The sequence below is a fragment of the Leptidea sinapis genome, chromosome 36 (assembly GCF_905404315.1).
Source record: "Leptidea sinapis chromosome 36, ilLepSina1.1, whole genome shotgun sequence".
Taxonomy (NCBI): Eukaryota; Metazoa; Arthropoda; class Insecta; order Lepidoptera; family Pieridae; genus Leptidea; species Leptidea sinapis.
Genome location: NC_066300.1, coordinates 5,155,657 through 5,169,701, shown reverse-complemented (window position 1 = coordinate 5,169,701; position 14,045 = coordinate 5,155,657). Strand labels below are relative to the sequence as shown.

The window sequence follows — 14,045 nt, the reverse complement described above, 5'->3', positions numbered from 1 at the left end:
TATTCTGGTGGATCTTCGTTCCTCGACACTAACCTACACAGATAAGACTCTCCCACTTCTAAAAGCCCTTAATCGCTTCTTACGACACCCTTGAACCTCGGTCTATTCTTATTTCTTTCAAATTTGGATAAAAACAAGACGACTCTTTTGATTCGGTAGATTGTGAAACTTGATTTTTTCACTTTTACGGGACTGCAGACGTATTTGATGTAAATTTCAAGCTGAAATGTTATTTTAGGACCTACGATATCTCTTAATAAAGTTGTCCTAAGAGAAATCAAGTAAATGAAAGTGTGTTCATCACCTCCAGACGAGTTCCACCGCGCGGTGAAGATCTGCACGGGCATCGCGCAGTCCGAGCACCTAGTCAGTACAGTGTTCGCCATCTTCGACGCGGATGGAGACGGCCTGCTGAGCTACAAGGAGTTTATCGCCATCATGAAGGACCGCCTCCATCGCGGGTTCAAGGTGAGACAAAGGCTTTGAAAGAAAAGTGTGTGTGTTCTTATGTATGCACGCAAGAAGTTATACTTCGTTGGCGCTACAAAGCAAAAAATCCCTAACATTATTTATTTCTTCTGCTATTCTACGTTTAATTAGTAAATAACGAATACGGCTGAAATGGGCTTAAACCCTTTGCCTGTCCTAATAGTGGACGATGGAACCAAAAAAAACCAAACTCTTCCACGGACGACTAAAGTGAACTTTGTATTCTTCTTCTTCTCACTGGCTGTTAACATTCCTGTCAGGGTGGCGGTGATCACTTACCGCCAAATGACCAGAATTCTCGTTTGTCACGGTTATTTAGGCCAAAAAAAATCATAAGATAGGTATCATGGGTAATTACCATATATTTTCTTTTTGGATTTATCTTATGCCGCAATGGGGAGATTTATGAAGAATTTTTAACACTGATAGCCTAATTTCAACAGCGTATGCAATCCCAGAACCTTGCGTTTTGACACATTCTTATTTCTGTTCTACGATTTTATAGCAACTTGGGGACTTTAAACTCTTATGTCAAAGCTGGCAACGCATCTCGAAGTGATCTGACAAAATTAAAAAAATAAATAAAAAGATAGCCTTTTGTTTTAATCAAATAATAATTTTCTATATTTACAACTATGCAATCAGAGATATCTCTACTGTTATGAATTTATCGTATTATTAGATAGGAGTGGAACAAAAAACAAAAAGAACACGGAAATTTAGATATCCTCCAAGATTAAATATAGAAAAAAACAAGTTTAAAACTCATATAAGTATGATTATATTTTCTTTTCATTTCATTATTTAGCCTTAATTTTCGTCTTTTTAGTAGATTTTAATCTAATTCATAATAATTTAATAAATTCTTGAATTTTTTTATATATTTCAGTCTTCTGCTAAGAACGAAGGATGGGAAGCGTTCAAGTCGTGCGTGAAGCAGGAGATGAAGAGCGCCGTATAAACGATAATGAACCTTGTCAAACGCACATAATGTTGATTTTCTATTGCAGTGCTTACAAACCAATCAACGTACTGTTACTGAAACTGTTCTGTTGCAGGTGAAAATTGCAAAGCTAATTTTAGTAACTGCTCATATTTTTCAAGTCTGTTTCTAACACGCTATTTTGAATCTACAAAAATTATTTAAATAAGAATCTAATTAACGCTTTATGAAACAACTTTGCATGACGGTCTGAATTTAAATTGATACCAATATTTTTATGGTGCTTAATAAGTAACAGGTAATGTTATAATAAAATACATTAATACTTCGCATATTTCGCGCCAAGCAACAGTAACCTCCCACCAGGGCGGGGCTTCTTTGTCCTAGTAATTCAGTATTAGGTTTTAAGGGCGCCGTATCTAGTGGTATTACTTCGCCAATGAAACTTAATAGATTATGTCTCAAAGTAACGAGCGCAGTTGCATTGCCGCTCAGTATTTTCGGTTTTTCAAGAATTTCGAGCGACACTATATTGTTACTTACCATGAGGCGAAATTTTCGCTAACAAACGCTTCATTCAGATTCTCTTGACGTGAATGCCAGTAAGGGCGGCGGTAATCACTTTCAATCAGGCAAACATATCTGATTTATACTTTTTCCATAAAAGTTGCTTACTTAATATAGCATATGTCTGATAATTCTCTTTGTAATTTTGAAACTAAAATAATATATTTGGTACTTATTTGAACTCAATTTGATTAAAAACGCTTTATACTTTCTAGTTTAAATTGTATGTTTATAAAACATACCATTTTGTTTCGCTCGATACATAATTCTTTATTTTTATTGTAATTTATTAGTATTTATCAAACTCTAGTGTTGCCATTTAAATTATTAAATTGAAATTGCCATTGTTTAGTTTGAAATAAGTGTTTTGCCAAAAAATTATTCGAAATTATTGTGAGATCTCTTAATTTTATTATTTATCGTCAAAGACGACTCTACCTTACGGCTTTTGGAAGACATGTCACGTGTTATGTTAAGATCACCAAAGTTATTACTCAACGTACCCACATAGAGTACTTTATTATTTTTCTCTTTCCATTTTTATTTTTATCCAAAAACTATTTATATTTTGCCGGCTCCAGATAAATAATTCTTTCTCGCACACTATGTCTATACGCTAGCATAATATAAGTCTTTAGTTTAATGGCTCCATTTGACAACTATAGTGAGGCCAACGAGACGGGATAAAGAATGCAAACAAAGTCTTAGGGCTTCAAAATATTTTAATTTGTATAAATTATGGCTTAGCTATTTTAATCGCTGTCGTTTCTATTAGACAAAGTTGATTCGTCGGGAGAGTCCGAATCTGCCGTATTTATGAGAATATAACTCAGTATAGTGTAACTCAGTTACGGTCCATTCTTTATCTAGTCTCGTTGGCCTTAGTACAGTTACTTGTCATGTTCGACGTCCCATTTTCGCTTTCAGTTCACAAGTTCCTTTGAGCGTATATTATCCTTTGGTTGTGGCAATGTTTATATCTATAATGTCTATTATTTATGTATTGTTTGTGTTCCTAATTTAAAAATTATTGTAATTAAACTTTGATCATTTATACGTCTAGGTATAAAAACGTCTGTGAAAACATCGAAAAAAAATGAGTTTAGAACTAATCTCTATTTGGCACACTAACATAAAGTGTCATACAAATCGCGAGTGAAAGATATAGCTTGTCACGGACACTAAACTAATATTCCTGGCCTGTTTTTATCGGTTGTCTATATCTAAACGCATAAATTATCTAAGTAATTAAATTTGTTTTGCAAATCAATAGGAAGATGTGATAATATAGTATATTATGTAAAACTGTTTAATTTATTTGTATCTCATATATTGAGTCTATTTTTAATAATAAATATAATTAAAAACTAAGAATAATTTAAACACAAATGTCGCTCAAAGTATTTTGTAATTCAAAGCACCCAGTAATTAATGTATGACGGACGGATTATTTTATTAATGAAAGTGCCCGATGTTGTAAATAATTTATTGGAGATTTTTATTTTGTCTTATATAATGTATGATGTATTTATTTTTTTATAATATGTGTTATTTTAGTGATTTATAACGTGTCAAACTTTTTTTGTCTTTTCGTATTCGTAGCAAATTTTTTTTTGTGGTTTTAATTTAATAAACATACTTATCCGATCGTTTTCAGATCAGATTGGTACAAAGTTATCTACCTTATTTATTTTTATATATGTAGGTACGTGAACACGCTAAAGTATGTTAACGGTACTTTTAGGTTCGGTACAGTTGATTTTCAATTTTAGATATTATCTTTATTATCATGTCAAAGTAAGAAATATGTTTATTTATTTATTAAAAAAGCTTACTAGATATACAAATAATATTATGACTACTTATAATTAAAAAAAATATAATTAATATTTATATCTAACTTATAGGTATGCACAATGTTGCCTTCATTTATTGTAAGTTAAGCCAGTACTACTACCGAAAGATGCCATCTTTAAATGCCAGTCTAAAACATATTTTACATTTTAGGACATTTTTAACATATTAGGACATATCCTAGTAATACTTCATGAAATATAATACGTTTTACCAACATAAGGACCCATAATGTACACTATATTTTTGATTCATTTGATTGGTGATTTTTGAAGTTTCTGTCGGTTTTACGTTTCGGTATTACGTCACAAAGATGGCGGACTGTTCCTCACATAACTCACGGGCATATAAATAAATCTAATATATTATAAAATTCTCGTGTCATGGTGTTAAACATTGGACTCCTCCGAAACGGCTTGACCGATTCTCATGAAATTTTGAGTGCATATTGGGTAGGTCTGAGAATCGGACAACATCTATTTTTCATCCCCCTAAATGTTAAGGGTGGTCCACACGATTTTTTTTTTTAATTTTTTTGACATTTTTTTTAAATTTGTTTGATTATGAGTCAGCTTTAAAAAATAGATACAACTTCAAATTTTCACCCATCTACGATCAACAGTTACTTTTGTATCGCGATTTTAAGTCTAATCGCGAGTCTAGCTGTGGTTTTGTGTATAGTTTTATGATAATCTCATTTTATCACTAACCTAAAAAAAAACTTGCTTTGTTTGTTTGCTTTTTTCAAAAGATTATATTTATCTATTATTGCATAATTTTATATTGAAGTATTAATCCAGTTAGTGTAAAACTATGCTAGTCATTCTTTGTATTAAGAAATAAGTGATTCAGTACTTATAAAACCTTGCATTTTAAGTGTTAAAATTTTCTTCAAATTTGTGATTTATTAAATGTTTGTCCTATCTGTCTTGTTCTTTATTATTATTAAAACTTTCTATTTGTTGTATTATTTCTTAGAAATATTTAATATTAGTGTATTTCAGGTAAGTAATTTAATATTTGTATTGAAATCTAACTTTTTGTGATTTATTTAGTCGAATTATGATGAGGTGCTATGTAGTTTGTGTAGCAAATGTAGATATGATGATAAAGATTGACCTAGGTGACCTTGTCTTGAAGGCGTGTCATTGCTATCATCATTGAAATTGTCTTCATGGCTTGAGCCAGACAAATATTTCAGCACCGTGGCAAAACTCAAATATCTATCTTTTCTTAGGAGATGGGAACTTATTTTCTATATCTTTAAAAAAAAATTAATTACCTTTTAATGTTATGAAACAGGAATATATATACACTCTTGGAAAAAAACGGGCGTCTAGGTTAATAACCTGTTTCACTGGCATCATGTTTCTAAGTAGCTTGTATCATCATAATAAGCAAAAAGAACTTACTCTTCGTTTTAGAACATCCCAAATGTGCTCTATGAGATTGACGTCGGGACTAAGAGCGTTGATTCCCGCCACGATACGCAATTAACTGCAATTTTTGTTGAAGTCCGACTTTGTCTTAAATTTTAATTTAGAATAAACTTTTGTTATGCACCGCAACACTTCATTAATGTGCCAGTAATATTGTCAAATGATTAAAACCTCTTTTGGTATTGTATTTTCTAGAGGAACGGAAAAATTTTTAAACCGGCCTTTTTTTTTTCAAATGAGTTTATATTGTCCAAGTCGACGTATTTGAAGATTTGTCGGTAATTCTCGGTAATTCGGATTGTGTTACAACTGTAGTGTTTTCGTTGATATACTTAGAGAGTTGTGATAGAGAACGCTACGTGATCGGCAACGCTCCTATGTTTTATCTAGTGTCGCAGGAGAATGTGGGCGGCGGTGATTCTATAACATCAGGTGTCATCTCAACTTAACAACGCCCGTTTTTCCTTCTATTCCTTAAAAAAAACTACGAAGAATTTTCAAAATCTTTGCACATTGACAACTATTACAAACTTGTGTTTATTATATAATTCCGCTATTAGACTCCCGTTCAATGTTTTATCTAGAAAAAGGAAAGTCATAAAATTTACAAAAAATACAACAAAAAAAAATTTGAAATCACATTTATTCACAATTTTTACATAATTACAAGATGAAAAAATTCATATTACAACCAGTCGTTATGAGTATAAAATGATCAAATCAATTAATTATATGGTATGCATATTTCAACATAACACGGAGAAAACACAATATCAACTCATTCGTAGCAAAATAACACAAATAGCTTTATTTTTCTAAATACATCAACACCTTCGTTATAAATAATTTATTTTTAATACAACTTTCTAATACCTATGTAGCTATTTTCGAGATAAACTTATCGTAAGCTTATACGTTACATAAATAAGACTATTGCTCGTTTTCACACTGAGACTGTTTTACATGACCCTTTTTGAGAATCCCCCGAGGTGCCAATTAGACATAATATGTCTGTTCGCGGGGCGCGCGCAGAGATATTTTTTTCGTTAAATATACACAGAGTAAATCAAGCTACACGATATACCACAAGAAAGGTAATTTAACAGACTATAAAAGATTTTTTTTAAATTTTAAAACTTTATCTGTGTAAAATACGACAGCCGTCAAAATGCGGTCAGCCGTAAAAATTATCTGTAGCAGTCGATTAAAAAATTTTTCAATAAGTATATTTTGTATGCGTTCACAAACACGACAGCAAACATGATCAATAAAATGTAACGATAATAATAATAATAATTCCTTAGAAAATACCAACCCGAGGTATCTCGAGGTAAACGAAACTAATAGGTATGTGACAAGCGCATGTCACCGCTGACGTCATCTATCAGTGACTCATTCAATGACGCCGCTTAAGATACACACCAAAAGACCTTTTAATTTTGGTAGATTTATGCATTTTAAATTTATTATTATATATATATTATATTTATATAAGTATTTAACAGGTAAAATTTAAATTATCATGAAAAAAAGATTTTAAGTCAAGTTATGCCAACAAAATAATTTAATTCCATACCGTCGCGTCTAAATGTGTTTTAGTAATTTGCAAGTGAGCATGAATAAGTATGAGTACTTCATTTACATAAATTTGAGAATCTAATCTAAATATAATATTTACGAATAAAATATAATACTTTTTTCTTCTAAATTCTACTAGACTTATAAATACTTTGCCAAAAAAATAAATAGTCGTGAACTCACTCAATAATCTATTTGAAGCATTAGTAATGCACAATAGATAATTTGCAACTACCCACTTTTAATAATTGCATTCCTTATTCCAAGTCAGTGTGTATGTAAGGTTGATGATTCCACAGGAACTTGAAAAGAACTTAGAGTAATAGAATTATGTACTAATAATTATTTTAAAGACATGAAAAGTAATAAAGTTCTACTTCCGACCAGAGCGATTCCGGCCTCACTGACACTAACGTAGGTATCAGAACCTTAGATTAAGGATTGGTCTCCGCTGCGCTCCACCTAGATATACCGCAGGCGTAGTCGCAAAGTGCGGCAAATAATACTACGCCCAAGTGGGCGTACTCTAACCAATTTCGAACAATGTGTGACTTTTACATTTAGCACCACTTGACAAGAAACTCATTGAAACTCTTTTCAATAACAATATATGCAAGGTGATGCAACTAATATTTTCAAAGGTGAAATAAATGCCTTATTAAGTAAAAAAAAATATCATAAAACCTATTGATAACCATAATATCTGCCCACCTATGTGTCATGGTATGCATAGTTCAAAATCGTATATCAATTTAAAAAAATGCTTCAGAAACTTGCCTGTGAAATGCTTATGTAAGTATACTGTGACATAATAATTTCTCATTTGTATGTTAGAGTCAATGTATCGGACAGTGCATAAACTTTGCTTTTAAATTAAGATTTTTTTTAATATGTCACTGAGATTTATGTTAATATTTATTATAATATATTTATTTAATTATTGAAACAACTTCGCTACTACTCATCTACAATCACATTCACATGCTAGCAACAAAATAATAAAAACTCCATTTTTAAGATCAAGTTTTTAGGCAAAAAGATAGATCTAGGGGATGATTGAGGTATCTGTTTCTTTATTGCAACTTCATAAGAAATAATCAAAAATAGCTAAAGTAATTCGTTGTTACAGAGTTGCCCATTATAATTCAGTCGAGTTCCACTTTGAATTTTCAATATAGCATTATTTGTTCATAAATTAAATAGCCTGAAAATGCACCAAATTCAAGAGAACTCTTTCCTTTAACTACCAAAAACTATAACATTTACTTCTTGTATCAAATAAATTTATAACCACTTAAGTCGAGTTTCGACTACAATTAGAATATACATCTACAAATATATAAGTCATTTAGAAACCCTGCGTACTAATATACAAATATTTGACATAAGTTCTTGCGAGTGCAAACGCAAAATCTTTATACGGTTTATATTAGCTTCACCTGTATGTTTGTAACCGACTTCTTTGGGCGCGATTTTGACCCACTTTAAACGGCTAGATTTCGTTCAAACTTTGTAGATTTATCGAGGACCGATGACATTACACTAATTTGACTAAAAATTGAAAAATAAATAATAGTTAAAAAAAGGCGTGGGGTGCTTTTTAAGATATTATTAAAATAATAATTCTTCTACACCCCACGCTTTTTTTTTACAATAAAATATATTTTTTTACACTATTTTCAATTTAAATTTATTTTCTATTTTTTAGTTGAATTTTATATAAAGCGTGCTTTTTAGTTTTTTTTAACTATTATTTCTTAATATAGGATTATGTAAAGACCGTTTGTAGAGGCAAAATTAAAGAAGTTAATACTTTTCACAATTATTTCACATTTACTATACACTTTTCACCAAGAGACTATCATTAAAGTTAAAAATACTAACATTGCTTAAATTTACAATGTTTTGTTTATTCGTGAGCAAACTGGAGCCTTTATGTATGAGTATTTAATATATATATATATATATGGCTGGCTTGTTGCTATCAAATGAATCTAAATATACTGATAAGGTGTTTGATGTGTTATAACGCTTTACCCACGGACGAGTAAAAAAGGAAGGACTCCGCACCGTGATATTAGCAAGTGAAGCACCCTTATGCTAGTGTGTGTGCAGTTACGGGGATACACAATTTTTTCTCCCTTAAATAATCATATATGGCCACAAATACTTTTATAGTATCGTTTTTATACATTTCCCCAACGCACGACGGCAATTTTAAAATATTTTATTGCGACGCAAACTGATCTGTCACAGACGATGACAAATCTCATAATGGCGGACAATCGGCTTGTATTAGTGTTAGTGTATGCGTGTATGTATTTACTCGTTTTCCGGCTTGTTTTGGTGCTTCACTGTTATGTAAGGTGACACGGAGTCCTTATTTTTTTACTGTTCCGTGGCTTTATCTAAATAAGTTGTATGAAACGTCAATATGCACTGTTGACTTTGCCTGCTGCACGAATTTAGTATGTAGCGTGAGGAAAAATTTTATGAGTGGGTGTTCAATACTATTGAATACAATACAATTCGCTCGAACGGATGGCTCAGGTGGAAAGAGCGCTGAACGGAACCCGAGACATCGCGGGTTCGAGTACAGCATCGTTCATAAATTTTGGTTACATATTTAATTTGTACAATTGAATCGATAGAAGTTTGGTAATAAAATATCGGAACAAAATTAATAGGTTCATACCAACCAACATAATTGAGGCCAAAAATGTAAAAAAAAATTGCAACTATAGACGTTATATGTTAGCAACCCATCAATTTTAGGATGTTATTACTTAAAGAATACACATGCCTTGGTAACTTCCTATTGGTGAAACAGTTCTAAATTACACGAAAGGTCTCATTTATGTCATGGGTAGCATCCGAGTTATCCGAGCAATATCCGGGAATACTCTCATAGTAAAAAAGTATTCTTTAAACAAATATAGTTACCGCTATGAAAATTTATTGAAGTAGGCGTTACTTTGCGGAAATCCATAATTATACAAATGATTTGAGTTTTCTTTAGTTTTAATTCCGCCAATATTTGTCTTTAAACAATTCGACACGTGTTTTGTCTCGTGCCAGATTTTGGCGAGACAACACGTCCTGAGGATGCCTCGTGTATTGTTTAAAGACAAATATTGGCGGAATTAACACTAAAGAAAACTCAAATCATTTGTATAGTTACCGACTATGTTAACTAAAGTGTAGGTACTTTATATGAGTATTTAAATATATATTATTTTATTATTGAGATGTGACATAACATCGTCACATTTGACAACTGCCATCCTCACACTGAGACATCAATAAACGTGCTGTCTAATTTGACAGATAATCACAATTCGAAATACTTAAGTACATTATATTTTTTTCATAATTTACTGCACCTAAACACGATTTGCAGCACGATTTAAAGCCTTTTTGCCTTCCTGCTGTCAAATGAATGTCAGGGTCTAGTGGCGCCCCCTGGTGGTACCTCGCTAGTACAAATCGGTAGTCTCCGTAAGCCGGTGTCGAAGCGCGAACGACGCTACAACCCGCGCTACCTGCAAACAAATAATACATGTTATTAATACGGCTTTACTCACGTTTCTGTCGGTGTCGGTACTGACTCGTTTCGGACCATTCGTAGGTCCTAATACCGCGCAGGTACACAAATACCTTTTTAGGTTACTTATGGAACTGTCTAGTTGTTCTTGGTTTGGAATTATGGCAGCGGTTAGATGTGATGACTTTTATTAGAGCCGAAACTTCAAAGTTGCAGACAATCATAAAGAAGAAAAAAAGAAACATTAAATCGCCTTTTTTTATGGAATAGGAGGACAAACGAGCGTATGGGTCACCTGGTGTTAAGTGATCACCGCCGTCCACATTCTCTTGCAACACCAGAGGAATCACAAGAGCGTTGCCGGCCTTTAAAGAAGGTGTACGCGCTTTTTTTGAAGGTACCCATGTCGTATCATCCCGGAAACACCGTACAAGGAAGCTCATTCTATAGCTTTGTAGTACGTGGAAGAAAGCTCCTTGAAAACCGCACTGTGGAAGACCGCCACACATCCAGATGGTGGGGATGATATCCTAACTTGTGGCGTGTCCTAACGGCAGGAATCAGCTTAAACAGCTCTTCGGAACACTCCCCGTAATAAATGCGGTAGAAGACACACAATGAAGCGATGTCTCTACGCAACGCCAAGTGATCCAGCCGTTCACAGAGCACCGGGTCCCCGACAATTCGAGCTGCTCTGCGTTGCACGCGGTCAAATGGATCGAGCTGATACTGGGGTGCGCCAGACCAGAGATGACAATGAAATGACGCCTGTTAAAAAATGAAGGTAAAATAATTAGTTCTCAAAGACAACTTTGCTCTAATACACCGGAAGATAGTGTGCTTAATTTATCGTCACACGACGTGCCGACTGATGCTCAAGAGCGGTGGCGCGAGGCCTTAAGTTTGCAATTGCTCCAAATAAAGTACCTGTGGAGTCAATAATATAAACAAAGTACCTGAAATGGAAGCCGAATGCCTGAGGCAGGATATATCAGCCATTATTCGTAAACATAAAAGTCCGAAACCGAATATATAGACAGGAGTTCCAAGAACTAATGTCCTTACGCAAAAATCCTGATATCCTCGTACTACCAGCAGATAAGGGTAACGCTATTGCAATTATAGATACGGAGAACTTATATTTTTTTTATAAAAGTGTATTTTTAAAACTATTAAGTACTTTAACATTTCATAATTTCTGCTTTATCGACTATAGATAAAAAAATATTTAAATTGACAAAAATCTTATTTTGCAAATTGAATAATGGAATAATCTTACTAAATTAGTGTATTGTCATCGGTCCTCGATAACTCTACAAAGTTGGAATGAAATCTGGCCGTTTAACGTGGGTCAAAATCGCGTCTAAAGGAGTCAGTTACAAACATACATACAAACATACAAGTGAAGCTAATATAATGCGTATAAAAAAGGTAAACTACAACCCCACAGCTCGTGTAACTTCCAAATTGAACAAGTTCCTATCCTCGTTATCAGAAGAAAGAAAGCGATTGCGTCCCATGAACCCAACCCCAAAATATATGTTCTGCCGTAAATCCATAAATCGAACTGGCTTTTACGTCCCATTGTGAGTCAAATTGACGAGCCTACATATAAAAGTTCACATCACATGGCAAGTATTTTGCGGACGGTGACCGGAAAAAGACTGAGCTTTGTAAAAGACTCCACACATTTCATTCATCTATTCTAGTAGCTATACTCTAAGTGGGTTCCGCGACACCTCTGTTCACAAGAATTTAGAACAAAAATCAAAACACCTCTCTCTGGTCGAACGTTTTGACTCCGCGCCCGCTCGTAGGTATATTTATTTATTTGTATAAACATGTGTTACTATAGCTGGTAAAATATCTCATAAGTTTGGTATCGACATGTATACTTGTATACCTACTTGTCAGCGCGCAGTCCCTTTCATAAAAGCCGCCTCCGAATTAGACGCTGTAGTTGTCAACAAGCGACTTTCGACTTGTCGAGATTGTTTACAACGAAACTTTTATATTTTTCTTTTTATTTTTGCTTTCTGTTTATTAAAGGCGCCGGCTCGAGTATTTTCGAGAATATTCGAGATCGAGGTTAGGACTAATTGTAAAAGCAGCGATCGCGCGTCGCGCCTCGTCAGTCAGTTGACGATTAGCGTTCGGAGCGATAAGTTCCTACCTACCTACTTAGATACTGTTTCACGGCGAATCTATGATCTGGCAAGCTACGTCAAACAAGAACTAGTTACACGTCTAAAAAAACACGATTCGCCTTGCAAACGGACGAGTCGACTGATGTCGCTGGTTTGGCTATCTTGCTGGTTATCGTGAGATATCCATATGAAAGTTCTTTTGAAGAAGACATGCTTGTGTTCACTGCTGCTCACAAACACTACCGGGGAAGAAATTTTATAAAAATAAATATATTTTTTGAAGAAAATAATCTCAGTTGGAACAATTGCATTGACATTTGTACAGATGGGGCCAAGGCGATGACAGGTAAAACAGCAGGAGCAGTGTCACTAATAAAAAATAAAGCGCCTAATTGTAGTTCCAGCCATTGTATTCTGCATATACAAGCACTTGCGATGAAGCAAATGCCATCAAATCTAAAATTAGTTATGGATTAAGCGGTAAAAATAATTAATTTTATCAAATCACGACCACTATACAATCCCGATTGTTCTCATTATTGTGTGAAGATTATAACAGCAAACATAATACTCCACTGCTCCATACAGAAGTGCGATGGCTGTCTAGGGGAAAAACTTTAACAAGGATATTTGAACTTAGAGCCGAGTTACAAATGTATCTTTCAGCAGATACTTCTTTTAATTTGAAGGACCGTTTGTATGATAAAACTTGGTTGTTCCGATTGTTTTTTATGGCGGATATCTTTCAAAAACTGAATGAATTGAATTTATCATTGCAAGGTAAACAGACAACTGTGTTTCAGGCCTATAACAAAATAACTGCCTTCAAAAGAAAATTAGATTTTTGGATTAGTTGCGTTGGTAAGAAAGAAATAGAAAACTTTACGTCACTCAGTGAGTTTATTAGCGTTAACGACTCAGAAATGTTTCAAGATGATGTGTTTGAAGAATTGGTCCAAAATCTCAGTTCGATGCGCGCATCTTTTGAAAAGTATTTTCCCGAAGAACAGAATACAAAAATGAAACTGAATTCATGGATTCATAATAATTTTTAACCCAACTTGCAAAAGCCCGAAAGTATGTCAAACGAGATATATGAATCTCTTTTAGAAATGTCATCAGACACAAGTATGGAGTCACTGTTCAAAACGACGCCACTCAACAATTTTTGGTGCAGAATCCGTGAAGAATATCCAATGCTTGGCACATTCTTGGCATATTCTCTGGCTCTGAATATTCTTCTCCCGTTCCCAACAAATTATTTGTGCGAAACAGGAAAACCTATGCAGCCACGAAAACAAAATATCGCAAAAGACTGGACGCCGAACCTGATATGAGACTTCAAGTGTCTTCTATCAAACCTGATATCAACCACAACCAGTTGATGAAAAATAAAAAACAGTTTCATACCTCCCATTAGTTAGATTTTTTTTTATTAATATGTTCTATTGTGTGGCAAAGTAAGTAATAATTTGTAATTGTTA

At 33.6% G+C, this 14,045-nt stretch overlaps 2 protein-coding genes across 5 annotated transcripts in view; one reads left to right on the top strand and one right to left on the bottom strand.

The window, feature by feature from the left end:
- LOC126975620 (calcium uptake protein 3, mitochondrial) overlaps positions 1-4,778 on the top strand; it is a 105,463-nt gene extending 100,685 nt beyond the window's left edge. For all 3 annotated transcript variants that reach the window (XM_050823608.1, XM_050823609.1, XM_050823607.1), the window contains 2 exons: positions 311-468; positions 1,379-4,778. In XM_050823608.1, coding sequence (XP_050679565.1) covers positions 311-468; positions 1,379-1,450 — 230 coding nt within the window. In that variant the 3' untranslated portion in view covers positions 1,451-4,778. The remainder of the gene's footprint in view (positions 1-310; positions 469-1,378) is intronic.
- A 1,138-nt stretch (positions 4,779-5,916) lies between these two features.
- LOC126975625 (protein phosphatase methylesterase 1) overlaps positions 5,917-14,045 on the bottom strand; it is a 31,789-nt gene continuing 23,660 nt past the window's right edge. For both annotated transcript variants that reach the window (XM_050823626.1, XM_050823628.1), the window contains one exon: positions 5,917-10,412. In XM_050823626.1, the coding sequence (XP_050679583.1) occupies positions 10,347-10,412 (66 nt within the window). In that variant the 3' untranslated portion in view covers positions 5,917-10,346. The remainder of the gene's footprint in view (positions 10,413-14,045) is intronic.